General features: G+C 45.8%; 2 protein-coding genes across 3 annotated transcripts in view; one reads left to right on the top strand and one right to left on the bottom strand.

Annotated features, from left to right (window-relative positions):
- The first annotated feature begins 603 nt into the window (after positions 1–603).
- On the top strand, positions 604–4118 carry SNAPC5 (small nuclear RNA activating complex polypeptide 5). Of its 2 annotated transcripts, none has more exons than XM_079768449.1 (3): positions 604–748; positions 1932–2021; positions 2798–4118. In XM_079768449.1, exons 1-3 carry the CDS (start codon positions 659–661, stop codon positions 2915–2917), a joined length of 300 nt encoding a protein of 99 aa, XP_079624575.1. In that variant the 5' UTR covers positions 604–658; the 3' UTR covers positions 2918–4118. The 2 variants fall into 2 exon arrangements, with proteins under 2 accessions (XP_079624575.1, XP_079624576.1); XM_079768450.1 differs by having other exon boundaries at positions 606–748; positions 2801–4115.
- A 2119-nt stretch (positions 4119–6237) lies between these two features.
- Positions 6238–27319, bottom strand: part of MAP2K1 (mitogen-activated protein kinase kinase 1) — a 72727-nt gene continuing 51645 nt past the window's right edge. Inside the window, exons 6-11 of the mRNA XM_079768448.1 lie at positions 16026–16150; positions 13470–13671; positions 12145–12209; positions 8391–8452; positions 8027–8072; positions 6238–7290 (exon numbers count right to left, since the gene is read on the bottom strand). Coding sequence (XP_079624574.1) covers positions 7177–7290; positions 8027–8072; positions 8391–8452; positions 12145–12209; positions 13470–13671; positions 16026–16150 — 614 coding nt within the window. The 3' untranslated portion in view covers positions 6238–7176. The remainder of the gene's footprint in view (positions 7291–8026; positions 8073–8390; positions 8453–12144; positions 12210–13469; positions 13672–16025; positions 16151–27319) is intronic.

Here is a 27319-nt window from a genome sequence, read left to right as displayed (position 1 = left end):
AGTATGGTCCCACCTGAAGCATTTGCAACTGGACACCTGAGCTTTATTATTTTGTTAAAGCTTACCCGACAATGTTTATCAATTTGAGAAACATGGATGGGTTGCCTCCCATAAGCACCCAATGGGGGATCAAACAGCAACCTAGGTATGTCCTGACCTGAATGGAACCCCAGGCCTTTTGGTGTATTGGTCAACGCTTCAACCGACAGAACCACCAGGTCAAGGACTCAAGCTTTTGTTTTGTTAATCCCCACGGGGGATATTTTTCCATTGATTTTTAGGGATCGTGGAAGAGAGGGAAAGACAGAAACATGTGAGATCAGGGAGGAACCTGCAAACAAGGTACAAGCCCTTGACCAGAATCAAACCCGGGACCCTTTGGTCTGCAGGCGACACTATCCACTGAACCAAACTGGCTAGGGCGATACTTGAGCATTTTTACCTTCAGATTATTTACGGTTCCAACGCCTGTGCTTTCGGAATCCTAGTCATTATTCCAGTCCAGTTTTTATAAGCTTAAAAGCCCCTTTCATTGCTGGGTGGAGCGGGCAGGAAGCGCTCCAGCCCACGTGCAGCCGGCCTGCTGTTCCGTTTCCGGTAACGCGGGCGCTGTGACGTCATCGCCGAGCGCCCAGCCACCAGGGCGTGTGGAGACGCGATGCTGAGCCGGCTCCAGGAGCTGCGCAAGGAGGAGGAGACGCTGCTCCGGTTGAAGGCGGCACTGCACGACCAGCTGAACCGGCTCAAGGTGACCCCGCGGCCCCCACCCGCCCGCCACCCTGCCGCTACCCCAGCCCGGCTCTGCGCGAGCCCCAGGTGTCTGAAGCGGCCCCCTGCTGCGGTGATCCCTCTCTCACCAGGCGGTTGGGGCGCTGATCTGGTGGCTTACCAGCCCCTGATAAGCTTGTTTTTAAGATTAAGGCCCTTGATCCTGTAGGTCTAGGTTGCGGCTCAGCAGTCTGCACATTTGGCGAGCTCATTCCCACACCCGACACTCCAGAAATGCCGGGAGCTTCGGGAAGTGCCACCTCCCGAAGGCTCGTGTTGATGTTCCCCGCCCACCGACCTCTTCCTCCGGAGCTCGCGTGGCATTTACTAGCCGCTATTTCCTCGCTTGTATTGCCGCTTGAAACAGCTCTAGTATTGCAAAGCTAGAAGAGACTCGCACATTCTCCCATTGTGCGAAAAAAGACAACGAGGCCCGAGAGAAAAGACTTGTCGCAGAGTTCCCAATAGCTTTTCTTCCTGGAGTGGTTATTGAATACTCGGCTTTGACTGAGAGTAGAGATTTAGGCCCACCAGGACCTCTCCCCAGATCTTTGCGTAAGTCAGCCCCAGTACAATGATCCTGATAACTCCTACTCCAAATGAAAGCCCTTTGTAAATTGAAAAGCATTGTACACACTGTGACATATCAAAATAATATGCACTTTTCCTCAGGACAGTTGTGAAAGCCTACAGTTATTTACGTTCTCAAAGCACCACAGGACTGCAAAGGCACCTAATGTGTGTGTGTGTTGATGATGACCTCCGAAGCCTAAATTTCTTTATGCTCCTGGGAACACTTCCATTTTTCCTGCCTTCAGTTTCTCAATACTAGGTAGAGAAGCTCAAGCCTAAGGAATCTGCCCTCAGTGGAATCAGAAGATGACATTTGGCTTTTTACAGGGCTCACTTGTGTTTTCTTCCCCGAACCGCTTGATCTGGGCTCGGTCAGAACACCTGTGCACCCCAGAGGAAGGGGGCTGGAGGCTTTCTTTGCTCATTTTCTTAAAAGGCAAGGAAAGCTTAAGAGCCCCCACCCTTCCCCTGGGAGCTGCAGGGAGATTACACTGTTTTTGCTTATGATGCCAACCTTTTACAGCCTGGACAGTAAATTTTCCCACATCAGTGAAATAGTAAGGAAAATGTTCGTAATTCTTCTTTTCTAGGTTGAAGAATTGGCCCTCCAATCAATGATTAGTTCTGGAAGAGAGGATGAGATGCCGTCTTCTCCAGCTGCCCAGGAACAGTCACATGATGTAAGCTTAATCAAGTGTGGGCCTAGGGAGCAAATGCAAAGTCCATTCTGTTGTCAATGTTGTAAATTACATTATCAAGCCAAAAGGACTCTGGGAAGTACTGATAAGAATATTCTAGTTTGATAAACTGGCTATTCAATATTACTGTTTTAGTCAGGGAACAGCCTTGCTGGTTATACCTTAATTGGTTTAATATTGACTTATTAATTAGGTACTTATATTGCCTCCACATCCTAGTCATCCATCCTCTCGTTACTCTAATGAACACAGGGGGAGTGGAGATCTTTGCAGGATATGTCAAACCTCTTGCTGCTCCACAAATAAGTAAGCTTGTGTTCAAAAATAGTGTAGCTTCAACTTCAAAGCATAGTGCTAAAAAGTGAGTTCTAGTCCTCATTGTATCCTCCTCTTACCAAATGCCCTCACTTTAATCAGTAAAATCATTTCTAAATATACCGTAGTTTAGCAGCTCTCTCAGTTGTGTGTGAAGCCACTTAAACCCATTTGAAAGCAGCATAATTCTTATGTAAGAACCATTGTTGTAAATCAGGTAACATTCTGTCACATCTAGGGCATTTATCCTCCCATTTTGGCAATGCGGGTTGGGGTGGAGGGTGGACAGGGTAGAATTTGGAGAAACAAGAAAGTGGCCGTACCTCTTAGTGGTAAATACTGGGAATGAATACACAATTGAGATTTGGTTTTAAACCATTTTTAAGAATTTGCTGATTTGAGACTAGTGTTATCCTACTAATTCATAATGTCCTTGGCTAAAGCAGATGGTGGTGCATGTAGACAATGAAGCATCAATCAACCAAACTGCACTGGAGTTGAGCACAAGGAGCCATGCACCAGAAGAGGAGGAGGAGGAAGAGGAAGAAGAATCAGATTCGTGAAGTGGGAAAAGAGCCAGGGTTGGTTATACAAATTAAATTTCTAAGTCGCAGAAACTTTCTAAAGTATTCTTGCCCTGGGCCCTATGGCCTGCTTTAAAAGGAAGCAAGAACTTTAGGAGGATGTTTACAATAATTCAAGTTTCAGAATCTTTAACAAGAATTGGTGACATATAGAAAGGCAAAGATGCAGTGTCTTAGCATTGAGCAATATGGGTGGTGCTGTGTCTGTATTCTGGTCAGATCCAGTAGTTGTGTTCAAAACAGAAGATTTCCTCTGAAATGCTATTGAGCAAGTCTGGCATTTGCCAAAAGGGCAGAGTGTAAGTACAAGGCAGCCTTTTCAATCAACAATGCCTCTTTTAAGCACACCAATTAAAGGCTGTTTGCATACCATTGAACCCTGTAAACATAGCCAAAGTCTAGGAGAGAAAGATGACAAGGAGGACAAAACACCACTTGAGAGCACCAGCTGCTGCCACCTCTCAGTGACATCGCAACACGCTGCCCACTACGGACTGTTTTGTGTGGTTGTAATCACTTCTAGGTTGAGACATCACAGTGATAAAATGTGCATAGAAATAAATTGTAGATGAGTAGCCAACATGCAGCTAGCTGGTTTCCAGATAGCAACAAGAGAAGCGGGTCAGTCCCTCCTCTGGGGAAAATAGTACAGCCAGCAGGATGGTTTAAAACCCATTTCTGAACTTTGGAAGAAATGTGCCATTAAAGAAGGAATCACCATGCTTGAGAGATTGGATTTTTATAATAAAGAGATGATAGTTACAGAATAAGTGTTGTTAAAACTTAGTGTTTGAAGTTGAGATTTATTTCTGCATACTGTCCCTTTCCCATTGAATGTACAGTTAAGTAGTTACTTAACCCTTTGCACTCGCTTGCTTTTTTCTCGATTCCTTTATTCTACTCGGGATTTAATTTTTTAAATACCCCAGATTTTACAAAGCACGGCAATAGAATAAAAAACGAGTTTCTTTTGATACAAACTTATTTATTTGGATTTTTTTATATTTCAAATTATTGATACATTCAAAGAGTAATTTTAATCTCGATGCTAACCGTGTCGAGTCACACTCGACATCCGAGTGCAAAAGGTTAACTTTATGAAAGTTACTAGAGGCCCTGTGCACGAAATTCGTGCACAGGGGAGTGGGGGGTGTCCCTCAGCCCAGCCTGCACCCTCTCCAATCTGGGACCCCTCTCACAATCCAGGACTGCTAGCTCCCAACTGCTCGCCTGCCTGCCTGCCTGCCTGCCTGCCTGATTACCCCTAACTGCTTCTGCCTGCCCACCTGATCACCCCCTAGTCACTCCCCTGCCAGCCCAGTTGCCCCTAACTATTCTCCCTTGCCAGCCTGGTCACCCCTAACTGCCCTCCCCTGCCGGCCTGGTCACCCCCAACTGCCCTCCCCTGCAGGCCTGGTTGCCCCCAACTGCCCTCCCCTGCAGGCCTGGTTGCCCCCAACTGCCCTCCCCTGCTGGCCTGGTCCCCCCCAACTGCCCTCCCCTGCTGGCCTGATCGCCCACAACTGCCCTCCCCTGCCAGCCATCTTGCGGTGGCCATCTTGTGTCCACATGGGGGCAGACATCTTGTGTTGGAGTGGTCAATTTGCATATTACCCCTTTATTATATAGGATTTACCCTGTCTATGCAACAGAAAAGCCAAACAAAACACAACCTCCTCAAGCAGAACATCTTATGTAACTGTTCCAGAAGAGAGAACATGGATGTTTGTTAATCAATATTTCATTAAAGTTATTTTGAGCTACTCTTATAGGAGGTAGCAGGAAGTTTAAATGATGCTTCTTAGAAAACACAATCTGAAGATGGTTTTTCAATGAAAAGCCTCAAGGCATACATTTTGGGGGTCTAACTTAAAATAAGAGCATGGGTTTTTAAGAGCTAGAAAATCTGATCGCTTGCCCTCTCACATCTTTGCAACTCTCACTTTCCCATCTGTAAAATGAGGGTATTTGTACCTGCTCTTGCGATTTTTGCAGGTTCCTGTGAGATGCTAATAAGATACTGAAAAACCCAACTACTGTTGGTGTTTCAGTAAGAAGTTTGAGGAAGGAATTTGGCATGTAGAACTCAAAACACAGCCAGACTGATGCAGGGAGCATCCTTTAGATGTGAATAGAGAATTTAAAAACACCCCTCAAAAGATACAGGTTACGTTACTCTGTCTCAGATGGAATTTTCCCGTTTTAATGAGACATTCTCAGTAGTGGTTGCATTTTACCTATTAGCAAAAGGCAGTATGAAGAAGGTGTGGGTCTTAAACCTCAGCCTGAATATTTATATGCCAAAAATGTATAAGTTAGACTGTTGACTTAGAACAGATATTAGCCTCATAGCAAGAAAAAAATATTGACTGAGGCAGCAGTATACAACCCTCACCAGTTTTTAAAATCCTGGCTGAATTCCAAGCTCTGATAGATCCGAGTGGAACTATCTGCTCAGGAGATTTATCCAAATTCTATTTTTAATTTGAAAATAGGCTTTTTGTTTTTAAATATACAGGGTGTGGCAAAAGTAGGTTTACAGTTATTTGTATGGAAAAACAATGAATAAATAACATCATAATAAACTTTTGCGTACTCACAACTGTAAACCTTTTGCCCACCTGCATATTTACTTTGACTTTCTAGAACCTGCCCTGTCAAAAAAGAAAATGAGGTCTGAAGAGGTGCTGACCAGGCAGCCTCACCTGGACCTCAAGATCCAAAAGTCACTTTTCAAAGAAGGAATGGGGACCAGTGGCCAGCTCAGATATAAGCTTTTTTTGTGACCTCACTGCCACCTCACAGACATAACAAAACTAAAGCCAGATGTTCCTCCTCTCCAGAAAGGTGTAAAGTGTAACCAGTGAAAGAGGGAAACCATTGCTCAGTGGAGCAAAGCAGCATGGACAGACCATCCCAGTGGAGGCTCCAATGCCAGCCAGGCACTGTTCACCAGCAAGGCGCTCCTGCGAGCATGCTGGCAACCCTACCAGCCACCCACCCTACTGCTTTTCCCTGACAGAGAGACAGAAGGAGCAGATGGGATCTATTCACAGGTCCAGAGGAAAGGTGGTTGGAAGATTCACAGATTAGGGTGTTTGCTGAGAAGAGTTGGACAAAGTCCAAAGATTGGAAGTTCAGGAAGCCCATTAGTTTAGTCCAAAGCAGTGATGTCCTCAGGGTGGCATTTTCGCCTTTCAGACGCCCTTCCTGTCTTTATCTTTCCCCTCACAAATAATGCTTGGCTAAATCACCTGATTTCTTATGTATTAGAGACACTGACTATCCTGACACAAAAGTAGAAATAAATCTTTCAGCCTTTTAACTTGATAGTATATTTATTAGAATAAGAGATTAGATTTGTTAAACATTTGCATTAAAATGGTTAAAAGAATTTTCGTACAATTTTTAGGCACTATACACACTGTTGTTTACAATAGCATCATTACTTGGATTTGGGGAAAGGTAAATCGCATACATTTTAATGCCTTGGTACACTTGTAACATTCAAAGTAACTCCACCATTTTAGAAACACTAATCCAAACTTAAAGAGACATATACCACTAAGTATCCACATAGTATATTTAAAAATAAATATAGAAATACAACCAGAAGTCTATAAATCATCAGAGTAGACAGACTGGTGAAGCCCCAATTATCATGGCAGTGAAGGGCTCTGACTACATTTTGATGGAAATTGCTGAATTCTATACCAAAAGCAAAAACATAATAAAATATCATGACATACACGTTCTGATGCTTATTTTCATAGCAGCAAAGCATGCTTCACATGCACTGCCTGTGAAGGCTCTCACAAGGCTCCTTCCTCAAGTAGAAAGAAGGTACGCCCAGCAAGAATGAAGTACCACCAAGTGTCAAAAGAATCCCCCAAAATACAGGTGGCCAGCCAATCATGGTGAGGGGAGAGCAGTGCAATATTCAGTAAGAAAAACTACTCACAGTCGCCAAGGTTTCACTGTAATTCAATGTTGCGTATGTTTTGATCATCAACACACACAAAATAGCCCCAAGCACAAAGCCAATCCACTTAGGGAATAATAACAGTAAGAATAAGGATGGTAATATTAAAAATGACACACACAGAATTTTGGCACATGCTGAGTTCTTCATCCTTTGTCATATGTGAAATGCAATCTGAACAGAGGCATGGGAAAGGCCCGAAAGCAACACGACATGCCACTGGGCAGGGACTCGCTCTTTGCTGTTTCCCAAATGCTTAGACACCAGCCGCGTGAGTTGGTGTGCTGGGCTGGTTAAGGCCGATGGTGGAGCAGAGCCAACCTGCAAAATCCACTTCCTCAGCATCAGATCTCTTGATAAAAGCATGAACCTGCATGTGAGGAAAGAGAGGAAGTGATGTTAAAAAAAACACCAAGAAGGAAAATTCAAGAGTCCTGGTAGATCTAGAGCTTGTGCCACATCTGGAAGGCGCTCCTAGAGCCTGCCCTTGAGCACAGTGGGGGCCAGAAACGCAGGACCAGCTGAAGACCGAAAGTCCAGCTCTGCCTGGTTCTGCCCATCACACCAGCTGTGAGGCCTGGGGCAATTTGCTCACTTCCCTGAGCCTGCTCTCTCGAGCTCTGAAATAGGGATAGTAGCTCTGCCTTCAGTGTCTCACTCCATTGTCAGAAGGAACAAAGGAATTGATGGACTTGAAAGTGTATATTACACTGTACAGGCTCTACAAGCCACGTAAGCTCATATTCGTATTAGTACTTCCCAACTCCTCCGGCTCCCACCACCACCAAACAGGAGGAGGCAAGGAGATGGAGAGTAGCATGGGGCAGGTGCTGAATACGGTATGAGATGAGACAGTCAGTGGAAGAAAAAGACCCTGTCCCCGTGACTCCTGGACTCCCGGGTCTGCAAAGCCACCCCAGTTTCTCCTTTAAACTGATGGGAGGGAGGACAGAGGGGACTGATATCTGGTATCCTGCAGCAGAGCCAGCTGCACTGCCGTGATCACGGCAGAGCAGAGAATGGACTCAGGAAGTACTGGATGGATGACTGACAGAGGAGAACATGAATAAACAGGTAGTGTAAGGATCTGAAATAAATGGACTTACCATGAGTTGCTTCAAATCTGCTCTCTCTGCAGGGTTTTTTATTAAGCTTAAAAGGAGAAAGATAACATGAGAGCTGCTGCCTGGAGCTGCTTCTAACTCCAATTACTTAAGTTTGTCTGCCTGTCCCCACACCCCATAGGCTCTGAGGAGTGCCTGAGCCTTATTCACCTTTCTGTTCATAGCACAATGTCATGCCCACAGTGCATTGATAAATGCTTGCTGAACTAAGGTCAAAAGGCAATATGCCAATCCATGTAAAGCAAGTGCCAAAAGTAGTAGCTATTTTACCGACTGCAATTGTCAGGTGGGGTGGGGAGCCTTACAAAAATGGGGTACTCTTCCAGATAACAGGGAGCCAACTTACCATTTATTCACAAAATCTTGAAATTCCAGACTGAATACTCCACTGGGCAGTTTTGGAGGAGGCTGCAAATACATGTCAACACATAAGAAATGTCAGGCCTCCTGCCCTGGCCAGTGTGGCTTAGTTGCTTGGAGTGTCATCCCATACACCAAAAGGAGGCAGGTTCAATTCCCAGTCAGGGCATATACCCGGGTTTTGGTTCAATCCCTGGTAGAGTGCATATAGGAGGCAACCAATCAATGTTTCTTTCTCCCTTCCTCTCTCTCAAAACGAATAGCATATCCTCAGGTGAGGAATAAATACATAGTGACAAATCTTTAATAAAATAAATGTTTGGCTTCCTGCCCCAGGCATCTCTCCTCCCCAACCCTGTCTCTGGGCAGTGCTGCCCTTATCCAGTCAAGGAAAGGTCAAGGGTCGGGGCCAATGGCTGGCTGCCGGGTCACTGTGGTGGAACCACTGGTCTCAAACCAGTTAGAACCACTCACTTGTTTAGTTACTGACAAATCACTGTTCCTCATGAGTTTCAGTTTACCCTTCTGTAAAATGAGGAGGGCCTCATGACCCTTTCCACCTCACACTCTACGATAGTAAATCTTGGAATGTGGCATGGAAATAGCCAGCAATTAACAGCAGCAGCTAGGGGTATATGCAACCACCAGGCATGCTCCAGCTCAGGCAGCACCTGTGAAAGTCAGAGAAGGCTAACTAGCTAAACAAAATGTGTACCCCCTTCTAAGCCCTGGAGGAGCAGAGAAAGGTTAATAAAACATTAACTGGCAGAGGGCTGGGTCTGGAAGAATGTTAGCTGCACGCTCACTCCTGAATGAAGCTGTTTGCAGTCACCAGAGCAAGAACATGGACACAGCTCATTTTCCAAGGGTGCAAGGTGGACATCACTCAGGGCTACACAGGACGAGGCCCTGCAGCACCCGCTCCTATGCACCACAGCTCAGAAAACGTAACGCACCCATGTGACCTGCACTGGGCTCTGTGCAGCTTCCTGCGAGCTGACACCCAGACCCAACCCAGGATGCCATTGTTCTGTTGGGTTGCCCAAATAAACAGGTGGTTCAAGGCTAAAAGTTAAATAATAACACTACCCAAAAATTCTAGCCTAGCCCTCTTCCCCTGAATGCCTTATAAGAACATCAGGTGAATAAGCCTAATCTGAGGTCTAGACTAAAGCCCAGCTCTTAGGCCCACCCTGCAGACTGTCTGTGCTGCTGAGGGAAATATGAAGGGAGCATTCAAGAGTGAAACCAGAGCTTGGCCTCCAGAGGCCAGGCCAGTCTGAGTAGGAGGGGGCCAGGTAAGGGAGGGAATGTGCACCAGCAGAGCATGAGGTGCATGCACCTATCACCATGCAGCCCAGCCTCTGGGAAGGTTGTAGGGTCTGGGGGTTGGGAGGAGTAGGTGTTAAGGGAGGAATAGCAATAGGTAGGAGGAATCTGAGCCACTTTCATCCTGGAGCCTCAGTTTCCTCACCTATATGAAAAGACAACAAAATCCATTCTCCAAGCAGTGCTTGGAGAATGATTATGAAAATATGGAAGCAAGCAGTGCATCCTAGGCAACTGGCAACTCATATATAACCTCAGGCCCTCTCTTCCCTTACCGTGGCTCCCACCAAGCACCACTCTCAGCTAAGGTCCCAGCAGCAGCAGAGGATGGCTTTCCTGACTACCACAAATGCACTGCACACGGCCTTTTCTGCGTCCTTAAGCAGCCAAGATCAGATCCTGGACTTCTTTTTCTATGTCCCATGGTGCTGAGCTTAAAGCTGGGCAGTCAGGAAAGAGAGGTCGGTTAACCTGAGACAGTGATTTATTAACTGCTAGGGTGTGCCAGGATCTTCCCTGTTGAATTTGTAATAGATAAGGGGACCTTTAAGAGCCTTTTGGGATCTGGTTTTAGAGAGCAGTAAGAAAGTATGAAAAGTTATTCCACTGGTCTCTTGAGGAAGAAGAAAACAGGATGATACCCTTTCCTATACAGCCCAGCTGAATGGGGGCCTTCAACTGCCTTCTAAACACACCAGAGCTTGTCCACTATCCATGCTGCTCCTGAGGCCAGGAGTGCTGGCCCTATCCTCAGAAATCCTGTCCTGAGCCCCAGCCCAGCTCTTCCAGCCCTGCCCCACCCCTTAAGCAACCATGGTGCTAGTACATAGCTTCCTGTACTCCCCAAACCCACCAAAATTTGATGAATGCTTATCAATCTCTTCCTTCCTTGATCCTTTCTTTTAACCATTTAAAAAAAATTATTGATTTTTAAAGGAAGAGAGAAACATCGATTTGTTGTTCTACTTATTTATGCATTCACTGGCTGATTCTTGTATGTGTCCTGACTGGGGATCGAACCCACAACCTGGCATTTCGGGACAAAACTCTAACCAACTGAGCTACCTAGCCAGAGCTATCACTTTTTTTCATTTAAACATACTGGTATACATATTTACAAATAATATGTATTCCTTGTATTAAAGTCAGCTAACAGTGATAAGCAAAAAGAAACCTTTAATCATCTGTAATTCTATCTGTATTGTACTGCTTTTCCAGACTTTATATGCACATATATGCATATATACTATTTTTAAAATTGATTTTTAGAGAGAGGAAAGGAGAGAGTGATTATAATATACATACTATTTTATAATCTGCTTTTTTGCATGCAACAATTTATAGTAAATATTCTCCATATTTCTACGCGGTAATTTTTTATGTTCATTTCTTAATTTATTTTATTTTATTGTTTTAATCCTCACACAGGACATGCTTAGAGAGAGGAAGGGGGTGAGAGGAAAAGGGACAGAGAGGGAGAGAGAGGAAAGAAGGGAGAGAGAGAGAGAAGGGAGGAGGGAGGGAGGGAGGGAGGGGGAGAGAGAAACAGCGATGTTAGAAAGAAACATTGAAAGAAAAAAATAGAAAGAAACATTGATCAGTTGTCTCCCATATGCTCCTGGACTGGGGATAGAACCAGCATTCCAGGTCTGTGCCTGACTGGGAATCAAACAGGCAACCTTTTAGTGCATGGGACAGACTCAACCAACTGAGCCACTCTGGCCAGGCTGTTCATGCTGTTAAATGGTACAAGACAAAACCTTATATTGCAATTATAAATGCATTGTTTGCTTCCCCTAGACCCGTGGTCAGCAAACTGCGGCTCATGAGCCACATGCGGCTCTTTGGCCCCTTGAGTGTGGCTCTTCCACAAAATACCACGGCCTGAGTCTATTTTGAAGAAGTGGCGTTAGAAGAAGTTTAAGTTTAAAAAATTTGGCTCTCAAAGAAATTTCAATTGTTGTACTGTTGATATTTGGCTCTGTTGACTAATGAGTTTGCCGACCACTGCCCTAGACAATCTAATAACAGTCTTTAAGACTAGGGACTTTGGATTTTCCCATCTTCAGATCTTCAACACATTCCTGCCACCCCACAGTCCTTAGCACATAGAAAACGCACAAGAAATGAAGAAATGAGAACGTAAATGGGTAAGGTGGAGGCTCCTGAATCTGAGAAAAGAGGAGGGACTCAAACTTACCTGAAGATGTTCCCTGGGGAAGGGATTCCTGCAGCCTCTAAACCAGCAACTCGATTCCAAAAGCATGATGCACAAAGCAGAACCCATGAATCCTGGGTCCCAAGCAGCCCATATTGTGGGAACAACTCACGAGTTTCCCAGTCAATTCAACTGAGTTTTTCTTAAGAGGACCAAGTAGATTCCAGGGTCAAGGAAACTATGCAGTACTTACCTCGTTGACTATGTAATCCAATAACTCAAAAATTGCCATGGGTGGTCGGCTATCCATTCCATAAGCTACAGATTTTATAAAAAGAAAGAAGAAAACACTTCTCAGAAACAGAAGGGAGGTTATTTGCCAGTAAGAGACTAGGTGTTGGTCTTGGAACCTGGGGACCAGAATAGGGTAGTGGACGGTAAAGAAACAGAACAGCCACAGATCAGGCCTGAACACACAGGGGAACAGCAAAGGTCACAGAGCCAGGCCAGCCAGGGTATGAGTCTGGGCTCTGCCACATCAAAGGTTTGTTACTTTGGGCAAATCAACTGTCACTACGCCTAGTTTTGAGCTTTGGATAATATTTATGTCTGCCCTTCCTCATATTGAGAGAGGAGCAAATGAGATAATACTAAACAACTAAAAAACTTAGTTTTAATTCTCCCTGGATTTGTTTTTTTCCCTTTTATGTTCCTGAGTCAAAGACCAGCCTGAGGGGCTGCAGCCACCAGCCTCTCCAATGCTTCTCCCTTCAGACATGCCCTCTCCCCTGTGGGCCGTGTGAGGACAGAGACCAGGTCTGCCGGTCAGACAGGACGTCCTGGCAGGACCTATGTTAGAAGATGGGTGGGCCAGGATCTTCTGAGTACCAGCTTTACTTCACACTATTCAGGTTCAAAGAGGCAGGCAGTGCTGCACAGTGCTCACCACCTCGGAGTAGAACTGGCCAATCCCAAGTGTGTGTGGCCTTTGCAAGTCAAGCGCTCTGTGCCTCAGTTTCCTCATATCTAAAATAGAGATTATAATAGTGCTCACACACAACTGTTCTTAAAGTTAGACAATGGTAGGTAAATCCATGGAGACAGAAAATAGACTGCTGGGGATGAGGTGGAGGGAGTTGGGAGTGAATGCTAATGGAGATGAGGTTTCTTTTTGCAGTGACAGAAATGTTCTGGAATTACATAGTGGAGATAGCGGCACTACATGGAGGAATATACTAAACACCACTGAACTGAACACTTTAAAATGTGTGTTTTATGTTATATGAATTTTATCTCAGCAAAATAATCTACCTAAAAATAATAAGGAAGAAAATGTCAGGATTTTTAAAAATTAGATAATGCACATAAGTGCAAAGTGCAGTGCTGGGAACACAGCAGCACTCAATAAATGGTAGGAAGTTGTTGGTTATAACAGTAATTTCCTACACTTACCTGGAGACTTCTGCCCTGCTTCCCCCAGCCCCAGCCTGGCATCCTGAGACAGGGAATCAGCCCTCCAGAAATGCCCAACAGTAAGGGAGCCCCACACTCCAAGCTGGAGCACACCATGACACTCACAGCTAAGGGGCCTCCCAGGGGTCCTTGGCCGGGGTGGTGTCTCAGCCGCATCTCCCTCCACCTGGCACCCAAACATCAGCTCCAGCTCCTTGGCATCTGGAGGAGGGATGGGATACCTCCCAACCGCCATCTCAACCAGAGAGAGCCCCATGCTCCAGATGTCCGACTGCACCGAGTAATGAGTCCCCTGGAGTCTCTCTGGCTGCAGGAGAGACAGAAACGGTGACAAACACCTGTGAGCCAACCTGGGCCCACGCAGAAGAGGGGTGGAGCCCCTCAACGGGAGCCTCAGGACTTCCTGCCCCTGTGAGACTTGCCTGCACTGCAGGAGAGTGGGCTTCCCCTGGGTCTGCTGATACATTTCATTTTATTTTGCCCTTTTGTCTCCAGAGTTCACATGCCATGTTAATACCTCCACTGACCTACTGACTTTGGCCTTCTGCCTGTCCCCAAATACTGTGCTTACCAAGTCCTAGCCAGCTCTCATGGCTCTGACCCCTCCTCAATTCTCTGTCTCCCCTGCCCGGAACCGCATCCAGCCCAGCTGTGGTTCCAGCGCTGCCCAGCCTGGCCACCGTCTTGCATGGGTGGGCACGCTGTCCAGCATAAGAGGCTCACCTTGTTACCTGAGTCTAAAACATGAAGCTTCTGGAACATGGGTCATGAATGAGATGGTGCAGTGAGTAGAAAGAAGTTCGAAGCCCAGCTCTACCAATGACTCACTGCTTTTGGATGGCAGAAAAGCAAAACAATCTGGGTTCAGAAGACATGGGTTCAAATCCCACTCTGGGACTTCTAAGCTACATGATCCTGAGCCTCCATTTCCACATCTATAAAATGGGGGCTGGCGATGATGGTAACAACAGTAATATAAAATATGCGCTCTACTTACTAGGGTGATCAGGGAGTTCAAAGGCAAACGAAAATACATGTTGCATGTTGCAAAATGTTGTATGAGTTGTTACTAGTGGGAAGAAGCAAAGAAAAAGAATATAGTGCTATATAAAAGCATTATTTCAAATAGCACATGTATTTCAAAAACTATATAAAAATCCTTATTCTGACCATTATACATTTTTTTAAAGACTTTTAAAATTGATTTTTAGAGAGAGAGAGAGAGGAAAAAACATCGATGTGAGAGTGGATCATCGATCAGCTTCCTCCTGCATGTCCCCTTTCGGGGATCAAGCCCGAAACCCAAGCATGTGCCCTGACTGGGAATTTGACAGGCAACCTTTCAGTGCACTGGACGACGCCCAACCAACTGAGCCACACCAGCCAAAGCCATCATACATTTATTTAGACAATAAATTAACGTCTCCCGTAGGATTTTTCCCTAACTCCAACACTGGACTATTTTGGAATTGACCACATAGCCACAAAAACCCAAACCACTAAACAAACCCCTGGATCAGTAAGTCCCAGGGCCTGCTAATTAATTTTGAATTTGAGAGTTGGCAGTTGAGTGGCCCAGTTTTTAGACATGTAAGGACTAAGCAATGAGGGGATGGCCAGGAAAGAGAGTTCTGAAGGGCCCATGGGTTTCATGTTTAAGACTGTGGGTCACTGGAGTGGAGGGTGGAGACGTGGGTCAGCACTAGTTGAGTGATGTTGGCAATGACTGGAGTTGTGGTGGGATAGGGGACAGGCGAGAAGAAATGAAGATGTGAACATGAACTTCCACACAGGGAGGCCAGGAGCAGCTTAAAAATCCTACCTAAGATGCAAGTGAGGGAATGCGTGCAAAGGGAGACTGACTGGCGAGAAAGAGATTTAGCTTTCAATCCTGGCTCGGCAAGGTAAAGCAAGCAGGTCACTTAACCTCCCTCAATCTAGATTTCCTCATCTCTAAAATGGGAACAATCATATGGATCAAATGAGATCACTCAAAGTTGTGAAAGTGCTTGAAAGATAACTCATTAAACACTCTATGTTCAAACTGCCCGAGCCTCTGTGCCTGGCCCCCTCCAATCCAGCCCTGCACTCATGTTCACCTCCCGCTCACTCTAATGCTCCTCTACTCTGCTCCACTCAGCACTCATCCAGTCAAGCTTCCCCCTTTCTGAATCTCCTAAGGAGCGTGCTAGCCACTTCCCACCCATTCAGTCAACCAAACATTCACCCACTCACCAAACATCCCCTCAGCACCCACCCTGTGCCAGGCCCTGAGCCAGAGCCTGGGGACAACACAGACACCTACAGTCTTATCCCTGCCCAAGAGCTTGCTGTATGGAGGAGGGAGACCAGCTGGTGCTGCCATGGCCGTGGGCACAGCCTGACACAGAGCTCGGGTGGCAATGGGAACTGGAGTTGGAAACAGGAGGGAAGACCTTCATGACCAGGCCCAGTACCCCAATTATGCTCAAGGCCTATGAAAGCCTAAGACCATCTATCTTCCTGTCAGACTGAAATCTCCTCAGGAAGGGACCACAATGCTTCACCACTCATTTTCCCCCCAAACCCCATCACCAGGTTCTGGCTTCACAGGAAGGCACCCACTTAGTTCCTATCCCTGACCAGACCAGAAGCTCAAGAATTGGAACCCATTGCTCATACCGACATGTAGGACCTTGTGCCCACAAAGGAGTTGGCCATGGAGTCGATGAGCTGCCCGCTGACTCCAAAGTCACAGAGCTTGATCTCCCCACGGGAGTTCACTAGGATGTTAGAAGGCTTGACATCTGCAGGGAAAAGAAAATGGAAAAGTAGGCAATAGCCCTGATCAGTGTGGCTCAGTTGGTTGAGTGTCATCCTGTGCACCAAAAGATCACCAGTTCAATTCCCAGTCAGGGCACATGCTCAGGTTGCAGGTTCAGTCCCCTGTCCCGGTGCACACAGGAGGCAACCCATCAATGTTTTTCGCATTGATGTTTCTCTCTCTCTCTCTCTCCCTTCTTCTCTAAAATCAAAAACATATATATTTTTAAAAGTAGAAAAGAAAAGTAGGGAATTGACACAGCTAGGTGGAGGAGGAGAAGAGTCAGCATTCCACAGACAGACCAGCCCTGACCGTGAGTCTCAGGACATACCCCTGCCCCCATCACAGAGTCAGCCTTTAGACTGCAAACACCTGATACCAAGACCTCCTATTCCCCCTTGTTCAGGGTTCGAGGAAAGACTGTCAGGAGAGGACAGGACAAGCTGCTATAGAAGCAGAACAGAAAGCCAATAAATTTCAACTCTGAGAATCCAAACTTGGCCAGATGACCCACAAGAAAGAGTCAGTCACCACGAATAATCAAGATTTCAAAGTCTGTTGCTTCAAATGTCCCTTTTAGCAGAGCATGTGGGTTTTAGGAATATGTGTGGCAGTGGTTAGGAGCTGTCATGATTCTTTCGCTAAAGTCACTTCCCTAACAGCTTACACAGTGGTGTCTACCTGTCAGTTAAGGAGAGCTGGAGAACTAAAAAGGCCTGGAAAACTGCTCCTCCCTGTGGTCAAAGCAGTGCCCCCCGGACCAACCCCATCCCTCTTCCCTGCACACAGACCTTCCCACTTCCCGCCCTCGCCGCCCTGGTCACCACTGCTAGTGCACTGGCCCTTCCCTTTGCAGAGAGTAAACTTCCAAATGTTTTCCTCCACCATCTCCTCTAATTCAAACAGCTGACCTGTAAAGTGGGCAGACCAGGGCCAAGTATTATTCTCATTTACAGGCAGGAAAACTGAGGCTGGAACTTCGTAAAAGTCCCTAGGCTAGCACTCTGTGGGCAGACATCAGCAAACATGAGACCCACTCAAGAGCAGGCCACACCCAGGGACAAAGTCATAAACCATGACAGGGAATCTTTGTCAGAAGTAATACAGACACTATATAGAACATCTGAGAATCAGGTTAAAAACCAAATCCCCATAATTCCAACCTACCCGAACTGCTATTAATATTTTATTTCTCCCTTTAATCCTCTCATATGAATGTATTTATTTTTAAACAGATTCTAACAGCTCTATTTAAGTATTTTTCCAAGAATAAATTAGAAAAAAAAGATCACCCTTTCATATCCCAGTAAGTCCTTCCCCTACCCCATCCCCACCTAGCCCATCATCTTCAGCTCAGGTGGGGTCATAACCACAGCACCTAGCCAACACTAGCCCCTCCCCACCTATCATCATCAGCTCCAAGAGAGAGGAATGTTGGCTGTCTGCCTCGCCACTGTAACCCCAGAGTCAGGACAAGACCCTGACTCACACCAGGTGCTCCAAAACACAGTGAATGAAATATCTAAAATCTCAGTGTACCAATGCACACACTCCAAGCCATCTGAGCAGTCTTTCTAAGACCCAGCCCTCATAATGTCACAGGATACAAGACCTTTCCAAACTCCTCTGCAACCCTGTGGCTCCTACATATAGACTTTCAGAATGTAAGCATCAGAAGTGGCCTTAGAGAGCACCTGGCTCCTCCCCTTCATGGTGGCAATGAAATGTTTAAGGCCCAAAGGAGTCCAGGGGCTTGGCTGAGGTCACACAGCTAAAACTGAATGAAGTTGGAATCAGAACTCAGACCTGATACCCAGACCTGTCCTCTTCCCACCTACCTTGCTGCCACATTACTCAACTGTTCCACTTATTCACCTACATTCACTGAGCACCTACTACATGCCAGGCACCATGCAAGTACCAGGAAGACAATAGCGAGCAAACTGATCATGTCTAGTGTAAAATGAAGTATACCTTTCAGTGTACTTGAGGAAACAAACAAAAACAAACTGACAAACCAATGTGTAACGTCAGGTAGTCTCAAGTACCACGAAGAAAAGAAAGATAACAAAACCATGAAAAAGCACAGACAATGGAGGTGGGGTGCTGTTGTGACAGGGCAATGAGGGAAAGTCTCACTAGAGATAATCCTTGACAACAACCTGGATGAAGTGAGGCACTTGTGTGACCTCCTGGGGAATTACTTTAAGCACAAGGGGAGGTTATAAACTTTAGGAGGTCAGGGAATAACTTTTCTTTTGTGTGTTTTTTCCCCAGGCCTAACATTAGGACAAGCCCAGACAAACCCTTTCAATCAAGGAGGTCCTCCCCTCCACAGTACTGTTGCCCTTCTCAAACAGATGTGGACAAAAGGAGCCACATGCTAACCTGACAAGCTCAGGGAAGGCCTGCATGGCAGTCTTGCGAACTCAGACCTAAATTAACCACAAAGGATGGCCTGAAATTAAACTGTAACTAAAAGCAGTTATGGTGGGTAGTTACATCCTAGGCCGGTATCTTCACTGACAAGGTCAACCTTTACCTTAACTGAGCCTATCTGTCTTTTTGCATCTATGATAACATACCCTTGAAATGTCTGGGTAACTTGTAACTTCCCTTTTTCTGGACCTCTTGGGGCACAACCCAACATGCCTGGGCACCAGGACAGATATCACAAATTCCTTCATTGTTATCATGTTAATTGTTCCTGCACCCACCTAAGTATGTGTCTATCATTTTACCTTTTATCCAATCCCAGGGGCTTCCCCACTTTGCTTTCTCTCGCCTCTCTGGTCTATCACTAATGGATTTCATGTAACCATCCTACGTCCCTTCCTTTGATTGCAATCCTATATAATAAAAGGCTAATATGCAAATTGACTGAACAGCAGAACTACCGGTCACTATGTCACGCACTGATCACCAGGGGAAGATGCTTAACACAGAAGCTGCCCCCTGGTGATCAGTGTGCTCCCACAGGGGGAGCGCTGCTCAGCCAGAAGCCAGGCTCATGGCTAGCGAGTGCAGTGGCGGTGGTGGGAGCCTCTCCTGCCTCCAGGGCAGCGCTAAGGATATCTGACTGATGGCTTAGGCCCGCTCCCCCTGGAGAGCAGGCCTAAGGCGTCAGTTGGACATCCCCCGAGGGCTCCCAAACTGTGAGAGGGCGCAGGTCAGGCTGAGGGACTCCCGCCCCAAGTGCACAAATTTCATGCACTGGGCCTCTAGTGTATAAATATAGATGTAATCCGCCATTCTCCAGAGCATTATCTCAATTTGTTGAGGTTCTGCTTCCCAGCATATGTTGACAGTTTGTCTCAAATAAACTCACAAAAATTCTTTACAGGTTTGAATGTCTTTATGTTAACACAGAGGATGATGACTGACTCCTAGAAGTCGGTGTTCAGTGTGTGGAGAGTGGCACTGAGTACCTAGAAAGAACTGGAAGAGCAAGGCGTATGAGATGCTTGCTGGGACCCTGCGGGGAAAGCACATGGGAAGCATGCCAATATGGGCCTCTCTCTCCCACTCCCACCGAGTGCCACAGCCCTTGATCTGGACCAGCCCTCAGCTCCCTCACCTTCCAAATACTCCATGGCCTATTCAGGAATGGCCTATTAGACCTTGTTTTAAAGCATAAGAGCAGCCGTGGCTAAAGAGACAAGACACCTGTATGCAAAGCCTGACCCTGCCACCTACCATACATGCGAACTTGAGCAAGTCACTTCATTCACTTCTCTAGCCTGTGATTTGCCCATCAGTAAAGTGCAATCGCAGCTCTTGCCACCTCACCAGATGGAGACCAGGATCAATCTAACGAGGTGTGGGCATTTAAAATGCTACAGGAACACAAAGAATGATTCTTTCACAGGTTGCCCTCCAAGACAAGACAGCCCCAGCCTCCTCCCATCCCCCAGGGCCCAGGACTCCTTCCTCTGCTGGCTCAGACACTTCCCTCCAGGCTGTCGCTGCTGCTGAGGAGTGACTGCACTGCCACTGTAGCTGAAGCTGGCCTTCTGTCTGATTTCTATTCGCATGGCAAGCAAGCCTCCTTTTTTTCAAACTTATGTAACACATTTTCCTCTATCCCTGGCTGTCAACAACACTTTCCCCCACCTGCCCCAGGGAACAGCATTGCTTGGGAGGCTGCAAAGATCCCTGATGGGGGCAGGGTCAGAAAGGAGCAGAGGGAAGCCCTGAGGGGCGTTTTCCTGCTTGGACCACATCTGTCCTAGGAGCCAGATGCACTACACATGGCCCCTCCTGGTGACCCGGAAACCTGACAAGAAGGTGCATGGAGACCTGGGCACACTAAATCCCTCAACTCCAGAGCATGTGGCTGGAGCAGCCAAGCTGGAGCAAACTCCTCCCTGGCAGCCCCAGCCAAGTGGGGCTCTTCTCTGAAGGCACAAAAGAGATACATATCAGACAAGATCAGAAAGAGAGAGTGTTCCCCCAACTGTCAGCATCCACATTTGCTTTCTACAATTGCCTCCTTCCTCTGTCCCTGCTCCTCATATCTTCCCCCTCCAGCAGGACAGCACCTGCAAATGCTCCTGTCTGCCTTAGAGTACAGTCCAAGCTCCTTGGCCTGCCTTTCCAAGCCTTCCATTATCCCTCCTTACTTCTCCACATCTCATCTCCTCTGGTCTCAGGCTTGCCTGCCTCTCTAATTGTGCTTTTACTGGCACCTGCATCTGAAGCATAGTAACCTCCATCTTGTGTAAAAACTGCTATTTGAAATTTTAACCCTGCTATTTTGGCTTCTATAAACACTTGCTTGCTTAAATAATAGGGAAAATAAGACTACTCCCATTCCAGAGAGGCCATAAACTATGTCCCAGATGGAGTTGTCGGTGCTGGCACCAGGCCATGATATGGTCTCATGGCCCCTTCCCAGCAAGCAGTGCTTCTTTCTCAGAAGGTCCAGAAGTCTCATTCCAAATTTGGAAGACAAAGGACTAAAAAAAGTATAATAGAGAGAGCTTCCTCCATGTTTTTCTTAGACTTTGGATACAATATTCCTCTAAGCCCGCCGGTGTAATAAAGGACTCCAAAATTTGGCTTATTAAGGCGTCTCATATTGGCTTGATGATTTACAATATAACACATCTAAAGCATCCTCCTCTACCACTCACCCCTCTAACTTCTACTTCTACATGCTAGTTCTTCTGAGTCCCTTCCCAACGTGGAATACTTCCCTGCTCCTGGAGCCCAGGGTTTAATTGGCTTCCTCCCATGTCTTTCCTAGCAGCAACTTAAATATTGTTCAAATCATAGGCCCAGTCCCTCCCTACTTGGGTTCTCCAGGCCTTGGGTTCTCTTTTTGACCCTTCAATATCAAGAGAGTGAGGTTAGGGCCCTAGCTGGTTTGGCTCAGTGGATAGAGTGTTGGCCTGCAGACTAAAGGGTCCCAGGTTTGATTCTTGTCAAGGTCACATGCCCCGGCTGCAGGCTCGATCCCCAGTAGGGGATGTGCAGGAGGCAGCCAATCAATGATTCTCTCTCATCATTGATGTTTCTATCTCTCTCCCTCTCCCTTCCTCTCTGAAATCAATAAAATAATAGTGATTTTTAAAAAGAGAGTGAGACTAGGAGAAGCCTCACACCTGGTGGGCTAGGCTGCATTCTGAAGGAAGCGGCCACCACCCCGCGAGGCTCCCAGGCTGACAAGCCTCCCTAGGAAACCCACAAGATGCTAAAGTTTGATATTCTTGTCCTGTTCAGACTCTGCAACAATGAGAATGGGTAATCACCCTTCCTCCAAAAACAAACAAGAAGGTTTTAGGGAAAACCAAGAGGAAGAAAATATGTTCTTCTCTGATATTTTCTGCCCCAGAAATAACCAAAGCCCCTTGCCCGCACGCCCCCCCCCCGTAAGAACATATGACTTCAACTTAATTTCTAAGCATTTTCTACCCCTCTACAACAAAAGATTTGAATTAAGTAAGTTTGCAGGTCATTTTTTAATTCTATAAACACCTATAGAATGCTTGCACTGAGCTGTGAGTAAAAAGGACACAGTCCCTGTCCCTGTCTTAAGGCCACTGCCACTAGAGACAGAATCAAACAAACATCCAGAACGCATGCACACGTGTGTGACAGTAAGAGCAATGGCCAGGGCACTATGGACTCAGCTGGTCTAAATCCTTCTAACCAGCCAGGACCGATGCCAAGGTGGCAAGGCCCCATCAGGCAGATAAAGCAGGTGAGTATCAGCCCCCATAGGGTGCTATGTTTGAGTAACCTCATTATGTTTGGTTTAGGCTGATATCACAAGATGCATTACCTATTAGAGGCGGGGAGGCAAGATGGAAGAAGGTAGAACATGGAGGAACGGAAGGGCAGAGGAACAGGGCAGGCAAGGGGGAGCGGAAGAGAAACAGAAGAGAAGACATGGAGGGAAGAAATGGGGGCCCCAGAGAAGCAATCTAAGGACAGTTGGACACTAGACTCTGGCTCATCTGTGACAATGGCTGAATTCAAAAGTAAGATAATCTTGCATAAGTCAGAGTTAAAGGTTAAAGAAAAAAGGCAAATGAGATTTTAAAATAATGACTCGTGGCTTAAAATGACCTCTTCTTAGCAACCCTGGCAGACCCTTAATAACCCTTCTCTAAAGATGAAGAAAGAGAAGGGAAAGGTAGCTGACCCTGATAAGTCAAGTAACAGTCTCCACAGAGCCACCTCCAGTTATCCATGGCCTCAGGGAGCTAATTAAGCAGCAAAGTTAATTAAAATTCAGAGAAAATCCCAAACCCTTCACTTAGCCATGACCTATAACTTGTTTTTCCCACTCAACCTTCCCCCAGAGCATTAAAAAGTGGCTCCTCTCCCCTCATTGCCTCCCCCGAGGCTAAGCAAAATGAATAGAACTGAAGGGAGACCAGCAAGCCTAGCAGACATGGGAAAATGCCACAATAGCTCTGGGTCAAAGAGCACCTACTATGCCAGGCCTCGCCCCCCCCCCCCCCAGGCCTTTTAAATATAGTGTCTCCTTTAATTCTTACAACAATGCTGTGAAGTAAGCATTAAAAACCCTTTGCGGAGATGAGAAACACTGAGGTCCAGAGTCCAGGAGTTACCTGACAATTACACAGGGAACTAATGGCAGAGGCTAGAGTAGAACCCATAGACTCTTGACTGATTGTCCAGAGCCTAGGTAATCTGGTTCTAGACAACAGATCAAATGGCAAATCCTAGTGAGTTGTACTCCAAAGTTTCAGAAAAGCCATGACTAAGTTGTGGGTGAAGGTGGTCAAAAGGTAGAAATTTCCAGTTATCAGATAAGTAAGTCCCGGACATGTAACAGTGCTATAGTTAACAAATACTGTATTGTCTATTTGAGAGTTGCTAAGAGAATAGATCTTAACTAAGTTCTCATCACAAGAAAAAAAAACTACATATGGTGATAGATATTAACTAAACTTATTGTGGTAATCATTCCACAATATATAAACATATCAAATCATTATGTTGTACACCAAAAAAAATCTCAATTTTTAAAAGTTGTGGTTGGGGAAAGGGTCACTCACATAACAAGCTTTATCTGGGAATAGGATCTGACTTGGGGTAGGTTGAAATCTGGCTGGGAGAGAAAATAATTCTCCGCTCTGGCTTAGCGAGTGCACACTTCCTTCTGAGCTCCACTCCTTATCCGCCTTGACAAGCCTGACTGCAAGAAACAGCAGGAACTAGAGGTTGTTTCCCACCTCCTTCCGATTAACAACTGAGTTCAACAGGGAGCCTTCGAAGCACGCATTCCAGGTCCTAACAAGCAGCTTTTTTATCTCTCATCACTTTCAAGAGTTTTGCAACCAAGTCCAGTAACTGCATTAAAATTTTTTACTTGCCTCCCAAGATGCATTAATTTTGAAATGCTTTTGTTCTCGACTTTGTGCACCCCCCTCTGCAAATTCACTACTCATTTCTGACCCAAAAGCACACAAACGCTGACAATTAAACAAGAGAGGATACTGCAAGAGTCAGAACTTGGCTTTAACTAACACACCATTCTAAGAAACTGTGTAAATTTTTTAAATAGGATGTAATAAAAGCCAGACCAAAACAAATAGAGGTTACACAAAAGAGAGAAACAGAAAGAGGAGAAGAAAAGGAAAAGGGGGAAGAAAAAGAAAGAGGGACAGTAAAGGAAAATGCTTACGGGTCCTAGATTCCCTGACCTCTCATTTCTAATAACCCATAATAATATTAGGCAGAGCATCCCCATTTTACAGATATGGAAATTAAGGCTCAAGTGAAGTTCCTTGCCAAAGAAAATAAAACAACCTTTCCATTAAAAGAACATGCCTTAAAGTAGTGTATTTCCACCCAGCTGATGTGGTTCAATGGTTGAGTGTCGACCTATGAACCAGGGGGTCACGGTTTGGTTCCTAGTCAAAGCACATGCCTGGGTTGTGGGCTTGATCCCCAGTGTGGGGCATACAGAAGGTAGCTGATCAATTATTCTCTCTCATCATTGATGTTTCTATCTCTCCCTCCCTCTCCCTTCTTCTCTGAAATCAATTATATACATATATACACTGAGTGGCCAGATTATTATGATCTCTGAGTGCATAATAATCTGGCCACTCAGTGTGTGTGTGTGTGTGTGTGTGTGTGTGTGTGTGTGTGTGTGTGTATATATATATATATATATATATATATATATATATATATATATATATTAGAGGCCCAGTGCATGAATTCGTGCATGGGTGGGGTCTGGCCAGCCTGGCCAGGAGGGGACATGGGCGGTTGGCCTGCCTGCCTGCTGGTCGAACTCCTGGTCAAGGGGACAATTTGCATATTAGCCTTTTATTATATAGGATATACACTGAGTGGCCATATTATTATGCGTTCAGATATCATAATAATCTGGACGCTCAGTGTATACACATACACACACACACACACACACACATATACACAAACATATCACAAATCTATCAGAAAGCCAATCAACCCCAGGGGATAGGAATACAATGTTGGCTATCTTGAATACTCATCTGCCATTCAAAAAAGAAAAATTAGCTAAAAACCTGTTTGACCTGCTGAAGACCTACTTACTTTGCTCAGCAGGAGGAGAGGGAAAATAAAGACAATGGAATAGAAAAGGTAGAGGCAGGCTAGAGATTTGTTCATTTTTAAATGGAGTAGGAGAAAATTCCTAGTAACATCACTGCATTTATGAAAACCCAAGCTCCACCAAAATAAGGCATTACCCCCTTTGTGCCTGGGTCACAGCTCAGCATGATTCAACAAAGAAGTCTCGAAAGGAGGTCAAGAGGCCACTCACCAGTCATTCACAGCTCTGGAGTGGACACAGAAATTTCTACCTTGGGACAAGCCCCTAAAGAAAAGCACTAGAAGAGTGTGTTTGCCTATTTAAGGACAAATGTAAGCAAAAAGTAACAGACATTCCTGGTGTAGTCTACCGAGAAAATCCTCTCCCCACCACACACACTTCTTTGGAAGAAGCGCTCCTTCCTCACTCTAGCCAATGCTTCAGGTGGAAACTGACCACCTCCTCCACAGTGCTCTCCTAAAAGGCCTCGAGGAAGCACTCTCCCTCCTCCAGCTTCCCATTGCCTCACTTGAGGAACGAGAAAGACAGACTCATCTGGAGCCATAATCATTGCTGTGGGTCTAGCAGCTGAGATAATTCTAGAGAGAACGTGACTCTCATTTCTAAGTAAGGGACCAGCATACTGAATGCCAGCTTCTAATTAGCCACTGTTTCTCTCCACGTGTAAGGTGGGGTAGTGTAGACAGAGTCCAGAGAAATTGATATCCCTATAGATTCACTGCCACCTTAAGGCTGTCACCGCATGGCTGGGGGATGAAACAGGTGGGGAAAGGAAGAAGAGGTGCAGCCAGACCGCCTCCTGGACACATGGACCAACGTATGAATCAAGACACAGACAATATCTACACAAGCGTGCACAGGCACACATACACACACACGCACACTCACACACAAGGATTGTACTCAGGACAGAATCCTATGTGCAGCCTCAGGGGCAACCCTGAGTTTCTGCTCAGTTAAGCCTGGCAACATCTCAGAAAAAGCCTGGCAGGCAGGGAAATCATTTGCAAAGGTCACAGAAACTCATTACATGTGAATCTAATAACCAAACAGCCTGTAAAACAGTAACAAAACAAAGAAAATCTCAGGCCACTACAGATCTTGCCTATCACTGCTAACAGCAAGTCTGACTGAAGTGAGAGGAAGATTCCGAAGCTGAAATCCTGGCTGTGGCTGAGGACCCAGTTCCTCTGGAAGCTGCTGCTGGGATACCCATGAGGTGCTTTGGATACCCATCTGTCCCAAAGGAACAGGGTCCAAAAAACTCCTAATAGTCTCCAAAGAAACTTTAAATTTCATTCTGACTCTAGACATTCCTGTTTTTATAAAACTTTACCCTGAGCAATAAGGAACTCTTTTGGAACGGACTCCAAGCAGGATGGCCTCAAAGTAAAAACTACTCTAGTTCTTCCCTGGCTGGTTTGGCTCAGTGGATAGAGCGTTGGCCTGCGGACTCAAGGGTCCCGGGTTCGATTCCAGTCAAGGGCATGTACCTTGGTTGCGGGCACATCTCCGGTGGGGGGTGTGCAGGAGGCAGCTGATCGATGTTTCTCTCTCATCTATGTTTCTAACTCTCTATCCCTCTCCCTTCCTCTCTGTAAAAAATCAATAAAATATATATTTTTTTAAAAAAATACTCTAGTTCTAAAGAGTCCTCTGGTTTGTTCGTTCCAATTACAGTCTGGCTCAAAAATCTAGGCTGGCTTTCCAGTATGTGGCAGGCTTGGGCCACTAATTCAATATTGGGCATAAAGATCAGACAGGTTACACATTGTTTCATCAGATAGAAGGGAAAGAAAAACAAGTTGAGGCATAATTTAACACTGTTCTTGGCCATTTATTGATCATCAGCCAGCAACTCCAAGGCAGAAAGAATTTATGAGCTAAGTTGTATGAACTCTGTATTGAACTAAATCATGTAATGCTTCTTCAGGGTCTTGATCAAAATAAAACCTTGGTAATTAGAGTGGGCTAAGAAGAATGGCAGGCTAACAATGCAAATCACTGCTGTAAATGGTAGGAAACCGAGCTGTATCCTAGTCTCCTCTCCCACACACACAGTTTAAC

Source organism: Cnephaeus nilssonii (assembly GCF_951640355.1).
Source record: "Cnephaeus nilssonii genome assembly, chromosome: 4".
In the NCBI taxonomy this organism is placed as follows: domain Eukaryota; kingdom Metazoa; phylum Chordata; class Mammalia; order Chiroptera; family Vespertilionidae; genus Cnephaeus; species Cnephaeus nilssonii.
The sequence above is the reverse complement of the archived record's forward strand: the minus strand, read 5'-3'. Positions and strand labels throughout refer to the sequence as shown.